The sequence below is a fragment of the Engraulis encrasicolus genome, chromosome 21, assembly GCF_034702125.1.
Source record: "Engraulis encrasicolus isolate BLACKSEA-1 chromosome 21, IST_EnEncr_1.0, whole genome shotgun sequence".
Taxonomy (NCBI): domain Eukaryota; kingdom Metazoa; phylum Chordata; class Actinopteri; order Clupeiformes; family Engraulidae; genus Engraulis; species Engraulis encrasicolus.
The window spans coordinates 21,146,755-21,161,605 of record NC_085877.1 but is presented as its reverse complement, the minus strand read 5'-3'; the positions used below and the strand labels follow the sequence as shown (position 1 = coordinate 21,161,605).

Below are 14,851 nucleotides of genomic sequence, written 5' to 3'. Positions count from 1 at the left end.
TTTTATTTCTTTTTTGTGCATGACAATGTTGGGCCAGTTCTAATTTCACCAGAAAGCTGGTTCCAGCACTTGGTAGCATAATGCGTAAATGCCAACTCTGCATTATACCCATGCCCTGGACGGTAGTGATGCGCGGGCCGTGGGGCGCAGGCCACGGGGCGGGTGGGTTGGCCCATTATGTTCTTAAGAATCCACATGTTGTGGTCGGGTCAGGTCAGATCACAGACAGTCATCATAACTACACTGTTAAAATCACACCTACTCACATCCGAGACAGCAGCATGAGAATTGACAGCGACTGCACTTGTGTGTTTGGCTGCTCTCTCTCCCCCTGCGCACGGCACCAATGCTGAACGGACTGGTACAATTTAGAGACTGTGCGTCAATAACAGCCACATCCGTGCAAATATGACATTGGGCTGGAACCGAAGAAAAGAAGGCTTTTGGACAAAAAGCCGACTGCCTTCCAAAAAGTCCTATTGCTTAAAACTACGATGGGCTGAATGACTGAAAATCTTCAGACATGGCCGGTCATGGTCATTACCCTGCTTTTCGCTGGTCCAAGTCTGTATGCACAGAACAATTGGACCCCAAGGTACTACTCTATTCAGTTAAATGGATTTCCAACCGTGCAACCGAAAAACAGGTTTCCTGGTTGGAACCTATGACAAATGCTTACTTGGCGTCAAGGCGGGACATGATATCAATTGGGTGTTTCTGAAACGTAGGCAACTCTACACAGAAGAACAGTTTTTCAGTTGGAAAATCAACAGCTGAAAAAAATGTGTCCAACCTTTTCAACCATAATATACATGGAACAGAATACACCGTAGAGTCATTGGGTTCACCAACTTGGAGACTGAGAGAGTTGAGTGTCAATGTGATCCTGTTCTCTTTGTTTGCCGTGATTAGTGGTGAGGGTGGTGAAGAGTAAAGTAACAACATGGCTGCAGGGCCCGGTTGCACAAGGCTCTGGGTAATCCTGAGGAATTTACTCAGATGTTCCTTCAAGTACCTGTGAACTTTGGAAAACCTAAAGTGGGCGTACGGTAGAGCACACAGTGGGAAATGCAGTGTTCATTTAACATTTAAGAGATTTAACATCTTCTAGAGCAGTGTTGCTTTTGAATAAATGCCCCCTGGACCTCATCATAAGCCTCCCAACGCCCCCTTGGAGTCATCATAAGCCTGTCAACGGCCCCCTTAGTATTGAAAATAAAAAATAGAATAGACTAATGTTGGGGGCAATGGCAACTAAGCTGGAAAAAGGATCTGACAGTGTCAGTGCTTGACAGTGTTTTTGCATTAATCAGATCACACACAGTATCGTTAGGCATAAGTCGTTACACTACCTTTAAATTGAGGCACTAATATGTGGCTGGAGGTACTAACTATCCACAGGCATGAATTTAAACAAGAAGGAGTGCTGGAATACTAAGTGGATGATGTACATTAAAGGGACACTGTGTGAGATTTTTTGTTGTTTATTTCCAGAATTCATGCTGCCCATTCACTAATGTTACCTTTTTCATGAATACTTACCACCAGCATCAAATTCTAAGTTTTCATCATGACTGGAAAAATTGCACTTTTCATACATGAAAAGGGGGATCTTCTCCATGGTCCGCCATTTTGAATTTCCAAAAATAGCCATTTTTAGCTGCAAAAATGACTGTACTTGGCCCATACTAGAAAATATTTGTTTATTACTTAGTAAACTTTCATGTAAAGATCAAATTTGGCAATAGGCAGCCCAGTTTCAATGAGCAGCATAGTTGCAGTACCTTTTTTGACCATTTCCTGCACAGTGTCCCTTTAAGCACACATTGTTTTTTTCCCAATATCTGAAACACCCCTGACTGTTAAGGAGTGTCTCAGCCAATAGTACAAACATTTTTACTGGTCTCTCAGTAATATGTCAAAATATGTCATCCAAAGGGTTACTAAGGCAAGACAGTTGAGAGATGACAGGAAATGAGTGGGAGATAGAGACAGGAAAGGAAATCAGGTTCAGGAAATGACCTGAAACCAAAATCAAATCTGGGTCTCCAGGATGATGGTATACTGTACGTAGAGGACAAGGCATTGACCCGATGTATAAAAACATGTTGACATAGCTGTCACCATTTTTGCTGTCGCCGTTATTGCTGTCATTGTGAAATGTAATCTCTTAAGACGTTCACTTACATCAACAGGCCTCTAACCAACAGCAGTTCTGGTGTTTTTTTAATGCAAAATAATCACAGGCTGCTGGCTATTTAACCAGACGAGACTCGTATAATAAAGATTTAATCAAAGTATGTTCATTGCAGAGGTCATGTTGAGTCAACATTTCTCCCTAAATGGCTGACTGGTTTGGAGAATGTTAAAAAAAGACAAAGTTTCAGCTGCAAGGTTACCGGGCGAATACACCAGTCGCGACGAGATTCAAGCGACAGAGAATCGCTTCTGTGCAGCAAGAGCGATACGAGCCATTGAAACGACTACTAGAGTATGTCCGTTAAAGGCAGAACGCAAGCATTCAAACATTCCCATTGGCTGTGGTCACTGACCTCTATACAGTTATTGGCTGTGGCAGCTCGTCGCCGAACCCCGTCATAGCTCATTTGCATAACAAGGTTCTAGCTAGCGCAAAAGTGCGTGACGGCCCGTTACGCTATAATTTTGGACCGTGACGCTTATTTTGGACCGTTACGCTTATTTTCAATACAGCGTAACGGCATTTTGTCTGTATTATGTAGGCTACAGCCAGATCAATGCCACATCGCCCTTCTGCCAAACCTGACACATGTCATACTCACTGTATTTAAATGACAATATAGCACTCTACTACTACTACCAGCCTACTATTTTTATTTGTCGCGGGGTTTTGACGGCTTTTATTAATCTCTGTGACAAGCGTATGAAACAACAACAAATGCACGTGTAGCATCGCATCCTTGTTTCTCCAAAGCGTAGTTGCCAACCTGTTAGCAGTGTCAGCAGTAGTGCTGGGTTCGTTACTTGTTACCATACAAACAAATCAGGAGACATTGGGCGCTAAGCGCTGACATTGGGAGTTGACACTATTCGAAAGAGGACAAAGTAGGTGGGAGAAGACGTGACATCTCCGTAACGGTGAGAGGCACTTTTTTCTAAGCTTGCCGGTTGACATAGCGTGACTACAAAAAAAACCCCGCATTCGTAGCAAAAGGAGCGTCTTCTGTGGCTAGGCTAATTGCATGCGAAAGGCACCCGGCACCAGTCCTGTGGTTTTAGGACGCGCAAGCTGTAGCTACAATAGCGCGACCTCGGAAAATGTGTCAAACTGCACTTGTCTCGGAATCGGATCACTCGGACATTGATATGCCCTATTATTAAATGCACACACGGTTCACAGTTCTCCTCAACGTTTTCAAAACTAGTGCAACTGTGAGAAGGAGGGGACACCGCGACACACCTCTCTCTTCCTCTTAATAGATCTCTATTTGCGCGTATGCGCCCGAGAGAGGGAGTCATATTTACCTCTCCAATCGCAAAAGTTCACAGACAACGGTGTTTCGTTACCAACTTTTTAGTAGTAACTCGTTAGGCCTACACTACTTTTATCAGAAAAAAAGTAGTTACATTACTGCAACCCAACACTGATAATTTACCTTTTAGGTACCCCTAGAATGGCCTATTTTTACCTTAAAATGTCAAAAACTCCGCACCGCGGATGGGGGGAAACCCTCCTTCCGCACCAACCCCCCCGCTTCGCTCCCTCGACCGCTACGCTATAATTTCATCCTAGCTAGAACTCTGCATAATATTCCCAGGAGTTCAACTACAAACTGTTGCTCTCGTCGCGCGAATCGCCTCTAGTCGCCCGAATCGCTTTTGTCGCGCGACTCAATACAAAGTCAATTACTTCCGTCGCTCGCCTCGCTCAGGTCGCGGCCGGTGTATGTGTGTTAAGTGGGGTTTTTGAAGGCCATATCCAGATGTGCTGGAATGTTGAATGGATACACAAACATGTCTGTCAACATTACTGAGCAACTTAGAGCAGTGTTTCTCAACTGGTGGGTCGCGACCCAAAAGTGGGTCACGGAGGGGTCATGGGTGGCTCGCGGAGCCGTGGTGTAAAAAAAAAGCGTAATTAACCCCTTAATGTGCGCCGTACCTCCTGTGGCACGCTGTAATAGACATTGAAAGTTAACTACTATAGTACTACACTACTATGACAGTGCACTGGGCCTTTAGTAATACACTATGACTTGGTCATTGCCATTCTGGTAACAGCTACTTTATAATGCCGTGTCTTAAGGGGTTAATTAATTCGCTAAAAAAAAAAAAAATCCAACTTTTCCTGCAACAAGTTACAACGTTTATTTTTATAGGCGATTGAACTTGTGTCATCTGTCGTCATAGATGAAATCAGAATGTTTATGCGAGATAGAAGCGTGCAAACCAGTCATTCGAGTGTCGCTAAAAAAATTGGGTCGCGACCGAATGAGAGTGGGAAATGGTGGGTCTCAAGACTGTTCCAGTTGAGAACCACTGACTTAGAGTGTCATTACTCAGCTAATAACTTACTCTTAACAACAGAGTTTTGTTAATGTAATGATTGGAATGGAATGTGTGTCTGACTGTCTCTCTGTCTCTCTGTCTTTCAGTCTGTCTGTATGTATGTTATGTATCTGTGTGTGTGTGTGTGTGTGTGTGTGTGTGTGTGTGTGTGTGTGTGTGTGTGTGTGTGTGTGTGTGTGTGTGTGTGTGTGTGTGTGTGTGTATGTGTGTGTGTGTGTGTGTGTGTGTGTGTGTGTGTGTGTGTGTGTGTGTGTTAAATATGTGTGAGTGTGTGTGCACGTGTGTGTGCACATGTTTTGGATGAGAGACTGAACAAAACTGGCTCATGATGCTACCCCTCCGTGCAGCACATACAAAGAGCAAAACACAAACAAACAAACACAGTCAAGACTCAGCAACAACACCTAATGAATCCACAAGCTTAAGCTTTGTCCTCAACTCATAAATGCTCATAACGATGTAATAAAAATGTTTCTACAAGCCAAGAACTGAAATCAAAGGGAGTGTGTGTGTGTTGTAGTTCTTCTGGCAAAGTGCATGTGAATGGCAAAAATTGGATGAAACAATGGATGAAACAAATGAAAGGCGTCCAACTGAGAGAGGAGAAAAGAAGAGAAGACTGATTACCTGGAGTGGAGATGAGGTCTTTGGTCCGGCTGGGGAAGGAAACCGGGAGACAGAAGACAAACAGTAAACAAACAGTAAACAAACATGACGATATGATACCGCTGAACTAGCATGAACATCCATAGCATCCGAGTTCTAATCTCTTACGTTGACAACACAGTAATGAATGTAGCATTGCCTTTTAATGTCACTGTACCAGAGACGGTCTATTATGTCAGAATTAAAAAAATCTTTGACTGTACTATTGTATATATAGAACAAGAGACAGTCAGCCAGCCAGAAACAGAGATACCGGGACCTGTCTTTTCAGGCATGTACGTACGTACATATACATAACATAATGCGCAGACACACATGCGCGCACACGCGCACACACACACAAACACACACACACACACACACACTTCGGGATCAATAAAAATTATACTCTACTCTACACACACACACACACACACTACATTGCACTCACACATACACATCATCTGTACTATATAAAAATCCCCATTTATTCATCTTCACCTCTCCAGACTGGGGGAGCGTGCGAGCAGGTTAGCGGAGGACGCCGCTTTCTTGCCCAGCCTCTGCTTCGTCCTGTCCGGCGTCTCCCTCATCTGCCGCTCGCTGTTGCGCCGCACCCTGACCACACATCACATCAAAGGTCAAAGGTCAGAGACACAGGACACAGGGAGAGCAAGTGACGCGCAACTTGGATTTACTAGAAGATATACAACACAGTGCCACATATACCAAATTGCCTGCTTTTACCTGTCCAATGGACCTTTTGTCACGTGACATCAGAGACCTTCGATTCCATTAGTTTGAAGCAGAAAAAGTAGCATCCAGTGGCATAGAGATACTGAAAACTTACACTCCACTGTTTGCTATGGAAACCGATAGTCGCTTTTGCCACTTCGCTTCTTGTCTAATGTCACGGTGAGAATGGCTAATAAGGGCATTTGACAGGTAAAACCAGGGCAATTTGGAATACATGGCACTGGATAGTAGCTTCTGAATCAAGGTTGACCATGGTTGATGCGATACTGTACCATTTCTGGAAATAAGCTGTCTTTACTCTCCTTCAGTTAAATAGCTGAGTTTTACCTTTCTTCTGTTCTTTCAGCACGTCGTAGAGTGGTGATACTCCTTATAGTTACAGGCTAGCAATTCATGCTGACTCTTATGGGTCCAGCTACATGCTAGTTGGACCTGTAAGATTTACATTGCATTACATTACATTACATTACATTGCACTTAGCTGACGCTTTCATTTATTCAAAGCGACTTACAGTTATTACTTTTCAGGGTATTGGTTACAGGGCCTGGAGCAATGTGGGGTTAGGTGCCTTGCTCAAGGGCACTTCAGCCATGGATGGAGATGTAGGGAGAGGTCAGGGGGCATTCGAACCTGCAACCCCTTGATTGATAGACCAACTCTCTAACCACTATGCCACGGCTGCCCTTTAATGATATATGCTAGCTAAGAGGTCAAATTTGCACTGCCTGACTCAGAGAAAGGCTGGAAGGAGTACAGGAGAAAGGTAAGACTCAATCATTGTAATTGTACAGTACAGTATCGCTTTAAGGTAGGGAAACACACGTCACGCATCACTGTTGCACCACAATCTGACCAAAACACGGTGAGAGGTCAGAGATGTGGACACTAAAAAACATTCATCACACAGTTGAGGTACAGGCATGCACACCCCACACCAGGTCAATTAAAGGGTAAGGTTTGATCAGAGAAAGTAAGAATGTAGAACTGTAGACACACGGAAATCTACAGATTCTGAGGTCGGCATTGTGCACATCCCACACAAAGCGAAACAAAGGGTTAGGTTTTAATCAGAGATAGAGTATAATAGAAGAATCAAAATTGCGGTAGGTACGGTAGACACATGTACCGTATATCCACAGATGCTTAGGTCAGCATTGTGGAGATACAGAGAGGCTGTGGAGATGGCTCCTCCTCACATGCAGAAGTGCACCACACACCCACACATGCAAAGACATGCGCCATGCAGAAACTACTACCAACACGTGGGCCAACTCGTGGGCCTCGTCTGTGTGTGTGTTTGTGTGTGTGTGTGTACTGTGTGTGTGTGTGTATACTGTACAGTCCATCTGTGCAAATGTTCAAAAGTACATTGTGAACGGGGAAATAATGTATTGCACACTTTGTCCATGAATCACCAGAAGACATGGGTTTAACAGGACCTGTTCCTGTAAGTCTGCTTGTACGTAAGGGACCCATAGTCCAAAGAGGAAGTTGCTTCCTGAGTCACAGACTTAGCTTCCTGCCCTTGGAGTGCCTGTGCCACTCATGGCTCATTCCATTTAGAGCATTAGTGCAGACATGTACAGGAAGGGCTGTCATGTGACCTGTGAGGATGATTATGACATCATAGGAATAGAAGAGGAAGGGAGTCATGTGACCTGTTTGTAACAGTAACATGACTGGTTCAGCGACATGGCTGGAAGTGAGTTCCCGGCTTAAAATGGCAATATTTTGGGTGAACAACCTCCAACGAATGTCACTGTGGGTTATGGCATGGTGGCAATTGAATTGGTGCTTAAATCTCACTAGCTCAAGTTCAAAATGGACTGTCAATAAAACCACTGGATCAGACAGAAAAACATTTGAGACAAACCAGTAATGTGAAAATGTCCAGCTAACTGGAAATGCATTCTGGCCTTTTAGAGAGTGAATTCCATTGGCAATCTTGTCTGAATGACCCCACCTGACTGAGTAGGTAAGGCAGTATGATACGGTGATGTTCAGATGAGATGGTGTCAAAACAAAAAATCATACTGAACTCAACACTACTCAACTCAACCCACTCAGTCATGTCAAACAGGCCCAGAGATTGAGATTGTGATGTCAAATTTCCGCTGGCGTGGGAAGTGAAACCAGCTGATGAGAAACCTCCCGCTCATACTCCCCACTCCACCCCTTCTCCCCTCCTTCCTCCCATATATGAAGTCAATAGAATAAATACAAGTCCATCGATCTATCTATCTATCTATCTATCTATCTATCTATCTATCTATCTATCTATCTATCTATCTATCTATCTATCTATCTATCTATCTATCTATCTATCTATCTATCTATCTATCTATCTATCTATCTATCTATCTATCTAAATGTGATTCCGACAGGTAAGTAACATGCAAAAAATAAGAATCTTCCAGGATCAGGTCTGACTACAGTCTTGACAAAGCATCCTGGCATTTGGCACAAGGAAAATTATGGGTTTTTTTATGTTTTTGGGCAACCTCCACCAAATGTCACTGTGGGTAAAACATATTGGGCATATTAAGTCGGTGTGATACAGTGACAACTGCATGAGATGGTGTTAAAAACTTCAGTAGTTCAAGTCCAAACTACTTTGATCAAACCATTTAGTCGGGTAGTCAGATATTTCAAACAAGCCCACAGTGTGAAACTGGCCGCCTGACTGACTGTCTTAAAGAACTGCATTTTGGGCTTTTAAACAGTGGCTTTCTTGGGCAATCTTGTCTGAATGGCCCCACCGTAACACTGTGTGGGTGGGTGTGTACAGGTACTATGATACACGGTGCTATTCAGATGAGATCAGATGAGTCAAAAGAAAATCACTTTTTCAAGTCTACTATAATACCATACAAAAGCCACTAAAGCCAACCCCCTCAATCGTTTCAAACAGGCCCAGAGGGAGATTGAGATTGTGATGTCAAATTTCCGCTGGCGTGGGAAGTGAAACCAGCTGATGAGAGACACACACACCCCCTGCCGTCCGCCCCACTTCCTCCAATGTTTACCTCAGCCGTGCGGTAACCTCTTGCAAACACTCACAAACAAGGGGTGCATTTCTGGAAAGCGTAGTTGCTAACTATGTTAGCTACTTTGTTGGTTGCAATGCAATTTCCCATTGGCAACCACCGAAGTTGCTAACTGCTAACAACTACGCTTTCCAGAAATGCACCTAAGCACGGTTATGAGTGAGATACCGATGTAACTGTGTCGCCTGGAAACTATTGTACTGCTCTCTCTCACACCCACGCCCCTAAAGCACCATACGGTACCTCTTTCCCTGTTCTCACACACCCACTCTCTCTCTCGCTCTGCCATACACACACACTCACACAAGCACACACACGCACACACACAGTAAAACACATGATTGAGCGTACAAAAAACGAACACAATTAAATCAAGTAATTCAATAATTAGTGAACATCAGCTTTTGCCATTGTTTTCAACCAAGGATTAAGTGTTAGCAAAGCAATGTGATTCCCGCAGCTGATTAACATGCAAGAAAAGAAGAATCAACCAACAAACAGGGTGAGGTCAGTCTGTCTGGCTTAACTCTTGCCAAAGAGTCCCCTGACATTCGTTATTTGGAAAGAGGTAGAGAAAGAGCCAGATCCAATTGGCAGGTTAGTGTGGCGACTCGAGTCACAGAGATGATTGTGGTGTTACCACTGCCAGGAATGATGGTGATGCAAAACCCAGCAGCAAAAAATAGACTGTTGCTCAAAGATTGCTACTGCACTGCGCAGATGTCTTTTGACCACAAGATAAAATAAAACCAGAAGGTATCCTTAAAATAAAAAAAAGAATACTGCTACGTGTCGTGCCCACAGTAAACTGATACATCTTTTCCTCTTTTCGATGTTTGGTTTGTTGTCTGGCCAATGGTACATTGTCATTGTATGAGGACATATAAGAATGGATGTCTGTCTCAGATTTCAAACCCTCTTGGGCGTCTACAATTGGTTTTGGGTTTCAAATCCTTCTTGTCATCAATTGGATTTTCCAAATCCTTCTTGTCATCTCTCTACTTTTCTACAATTTGTTTTATGTTCAAATAAATCTTCTGTACTGGCTTTGCACAATTGGCTATAGGCTCAAATCCCTCAACCTAGCTTCAATCTACAGGTCTCTGGTTCAAACCCCAAACACTGGCCTATCACGAGAGCCTGGTATCACTTTTGGCAATTTCTGTTGTGTGCCCACTGGTGCACCATTTTATCAGTGGAATGAATGCCTCACTACTCGACTTTGGAAAGTCACTAGGTCTTTAGGAATCAGTGTTACAACAATTATCATATTTGTACCATAATTTTGTCCTCTGTATGATCAAAAACACATGATGTACGATAAGTTCAGAGTTGTCATTCAGTTCATTTAGTTGCCTTGAGAGAACCATTTGGTTCTTGTACAATAATTTCCCCCAAAAAATGATAATTTTGAGGTTTTGGTACGATAGTTCAACATTTTCCACCTGGCGACCCTGTTAGGAATACACTACGATGACGGCTTGGTTACTGAAATTCTGATAAACATACTGTTTAATATGTATGCAAGTATAAACTATATGTTTAATCTGTCCCGCAATGTATAGGATTTGTGCATTTGTGTATGCTGATGGACACCTTACAGTACATAATTGCCTTCAGTATCAATTAACTTACTCTACACCAGGGGTGCCCAACCAGTCGATCGCGAGCTACCAGTCGATCTCGAGGGGAGTGGCAGTCGATCGCGAGACATGTAGGCTAATGTGACGAGGAAAATACTGTCTTTCAAAAGTAGGCTATGTAGCAAGTTGCTGGTACTATATTGGTTAGATAAGTAGTCCCACGGTAACACAGAATGAGGGAAAACATTAGGAAGTGACCGTAAGGTATTACAGTCAGTTGATTCATGTGTGCACACATGTAACATCGGGTGAGTAACAGAACATGTGCGCAACGATGCGTTATGACGCGGCGATATGCGAGGATCTTCCTCCAAATCGCTAGTCGCATGCATCATCGCTAACTGCGTTTACATCGCGTGCCGCGTGTAAGGGAAATGTTAGTTGTTGACATGTATGGAATTCACTTCAATTTGTGCTGTTTCTTGCTTCAGTTGTGGACAAAACGATAGGCCAAACTCACAATAGAAAGCCTTTGCTGTGCTACTGTCCCAGAGAGCTGGAAAAAAAAACGCTTCGAAGAAGTCACTCTTAACAGAGGTGTTAACCAATCGAATTAGTTCTCTCATTGCTCTCTCTGTCTCTCTCTCTCTCTCATTAGTAGGCCTAAAGTAAACTTAACTAGCCTACTATTTACCCATAACAAATGGTGAATTTCTGAGCCCTTTTTAATTTGTAGCCTACCACTGAAGGCATAATAATGCTTCATCATATTTTAGAAATAGGGCCTATGTGCCTACATATGCCTTTTATATACCAAATGTTTATCATTTTGAAATTGTTTCAGTTGTTTATGACTTGTGTATGACTGAAATTATCTCTGCATACTATCAGTGCTGCATTGCTTTGTAAAGATAGGCTATTCAACACACTTTAAAAACACACTGAAAAGATAGACCATAGTAGCCTACTAAAAACATTTTGTTCATAATAATGGTGATTAATAAATGGCGGTCTTAAATTTTCACACTGACATCCTTAAATTTGACTTGGTAGATCACGGCAGACCATCAACCTCAAAAGTAGATCTCGGTTAAAAAAAGGTTGGGCACCCCTGCTCTACACTATTACTATTACTACTCACAACAAACGTATAACAAGGCCTATGTCTTAATACAATATATTGTTCTGCTGTTGACAGAAATGCCCTGTCCTTCCTGTTCTTCCTCCCTTGGCCTTCACTGCTGGCCATGAGGGTTTTTCCTTTTCCCATCACCTCTCTTCAAGGCCAAGGGCATGCTCTCTCTGCCTTCTGTGCCCAGTCCAGCTGCAGTGTTTTTAATCTTTAATTTTTAGATTATTTTAGATTTAGAATTTTAGATAATGGTTGAGTATTGTTTTATTTTGTGTGTGTGCGTGCGTGTGCGTGCGCGTGTGTGTGTACGTGTGTGCGCGCACGTGTGCGTTTGTGTGTGTCTGTCTGTCTGTCTGAAAATTAACAAGGAAAATGAAACGGGGGAAACTGAACAGCTTGGCAGACATTCTATTTCATGATGTGAATGTGTCTTACATCACATTTTTTGTCAGAGGACGCGCTCAACTTCTTGGAAAAAATTAATGTCTTTGGGTGTGCGCTAAAAGGTATCAACTTAAAGATGCACCCCTTTCTTTGTTCTGAGTACCACGCACTGATGAAGGCTTGATAGCCGAAACGCGTTTGCTTGTGGACATGGTGGTAATCTATAAATAAATAATGAGACGTAGTTTGTGAGTGCGGATCTTACATCACATTGCCACTAACAGCTTACTGTCTTTTCCTTTCTACACTGACTCATGAGCTATCCACTAGCTGCTTGCCGCCCTAATAAAACCTGATGCCCATATCATACCATTACATGCCACACTTCCCTTACTTCAGGGTGCATCTGTCCATAAGCAGCGTAATAACTGTGGAATTCAATACGAATGACTTGTTCTGCGGTAGCCAATTCCAGCATAGCGAAACTGACACGTGACGAGAGCTTGGTAGTGCAAAATGCCTCAGCGAAGCTCGACAACCGACTTATAATAGCTTCTGGGCAATGGCCAAATCCACAGGAATTCCAAAGCAAGCAAATAAAGTGGCGAGCAAAGTCATTTTTTTAAACAACACTGGGTTTTGCATCCACGGAGGGCCGCTGACAGCTTTGGTCGGGTGTGGGACAAAGTCATCTGAAAGGCACCCCCACCCGATTTCAGCTCCAGTTCTGGGCCCCCCACCCTTGCCCTGGGCCTAGGACCTCTTTGTCCCACCCCTCACTGCCTCCCTGCATCCATATACTGGCAGCAAAAAAAAAACCCAATCATGAGTCAGTCGTTAAGGAATGCAAGCCATAGAAAGCCCCTCCCAAGGCCCCTAAGGACCTGGCTGAAGAGACTTAAGGACACGGGACAGAACGGGAAGAGGAACGGAAGCCCTGATGAGACGACAGCCCAGACGGAAGAGTAGAGTAGGGTAGAGTAGAGTAGAGTAGAGTAGAGCAGAGTAGAGTAGAGTAGAGTAGAGTAGAGGAGAGGAGAGGAGAGGAGAGTAGAGTGGAATAGAGTTGACTAGAGTAGAGTAGAGTAGAGGAGGGAGGGGGGTGCAAAGGCGGTAATGAAAGACGCACAGTGTCTTCTTCCCATCCTCCATGATCGGGGGCAAGGGGCTGTGGCACTGCTCCTTGGGGGGCGCGGGTGACCCCGAACTGGGGGTGTGTGGCGCCGACGAGGGGGATGACCCTCCCTGGTCCTCCGACGACCCGCCATTGTGGTCCTGAGCCTCCGCCCCGACCCCCCGACCCGACCGGACCAGCCTGGTGGGCTGTATGGCGTCCTCCACCCCCGGAGCCCAGGTCGAGTCCTTCATCCTCCCACCATCTTGCTCGTCATCCTCATCCTCCTCCTCCTCCTCCAGCTCGCCCTCCTCCAGGGTGGACAGGGTCTCCTGCGCCACCGACAGCCCCCCTCCCTCCAGCAGGGCGTCCTCCAGGGAGAGGCTCTGCACGGCCCGGGTGAGAGCCAGGGGCACCCTCTCCTGGCCCGGGCCCTGGCCCATGCCCTGCAGGGTGAGCTCCGTCTGGGTGGCCCGGTCCTGGCACGCAGGGGGGGTGGGCCTCTGCTTGGGGAGGTTAGCAGCTGAAGGGCCGTGGTGGCCGTGGCTGTGACCGTTCTCTTCCCCTGTGCTGTTTGTGAGTGGGCTACAGATGTAATGATACAAATAATACAGATAAATGTATACATGTTTTATGTAGACATAGAATATGACATACAATAAATAGATACATAACATACAGACACGCGCACATATACACGCACACAATACACACGCACGCACGCACGCACGCACGCACGCACGCACGCACGCACACACACACACACGCACACACACACAATTACGCATGAGATCATACGGTATCATTAGTCCGGTGAGAAATGGATACAATCCTCTCGCTATTTGTTGTGGGGTGAAGACAACGCTCAGAGGTGCAATTACATGAATACAAAACACGTTTTTGTTCATTCATCCCCATGGATGCACTGGTAACACTTTACAATAACGTCCTATTCACAGCTTTATACTTTATAACACTTATACTTTATACCTTATACTTTATAACACTTTATTAACATTTAAGTAAGGGTTAACGTTCGGCGAGAAGGTCGCTACCGTGGAATAGCAGCACGACAGAGAGAATCTTTAGACCCCGACGCGGAGCGGAGGGGTCTTGTTCTCTCTGAAGTGCTGCTATTCCACAAAGCGACCGACTCGCCGAAAGTTAACCCGCTTATTATATGGATATACTTACATGATTCACACATGCGGGGACATTTCTTTAGACCTATTTAATGTTAAGATTGTTGCTGCGCAAAACAAAACAGTGCCGTTGTGGAACACCGCTAGGCAACAGCTAGGTAGGCTAGCCAGGACAACAGGTGTTGTCTATCACAGCAGCTGATTAGAGTGACAAAAGACCGGACCCCCTGCGGAGTGATATGAAACATTCGCTTTAGCCACTGACTTGTATACAAGCAGTGGCTTTAGCAGTGAACGTCTTGTTGCCATTGACAGCGGTAGCCAGGACAACGGGTGCTGTCTATCACAGCAGCTGATTAGAGTCTTGTTGAAAAGTCGCTTTAGCAGTGAAAAGTCTTGTTGCCATTGACAGCGGTCTGTTATAGACCAACCCGTCCGTTATCGAAAAATAACAGACGTCCGAACGTTGGGGAGCCCCGTTGAAATGAATGGAGCATTC

The 14,851-nt window shown here is 44.5% G+C and overlaps 1 protein-coding gene across 2 annotated transcripts in view; it reads right to left on the bottom strand.

Annotated features, from left to right (window-relative positions):
- The window catches only part of eml3 (EMAP like 3), a 125,482-nt gene that overhangs the window by 72,571 nt on the left and 38,060 nt on the right, over window positions 1-14,851 (bottom strand). For both annotated transcript variants that reach the window (XM_063186355.1, XM_063186353.1), the window contains 3 exons: window positions 13,226-13,795; window positions 5,695-5,811; window positions 5,176-5,204 (listed from right to left, as the gene is read on the bottom strand). In XM_063186355.1, the coding sequence (XP_063042425.1) occupies window positions 5,176-5,204; window positions 5,695-5,811; window positions 13,226-13,795 (716 nt within the window). The remainder of the gene's footprint in view (window positions 1-5,175; window positions 5,205-5,694; window positions 5,812-13,225; window positions 13,796-14,851) is intronic.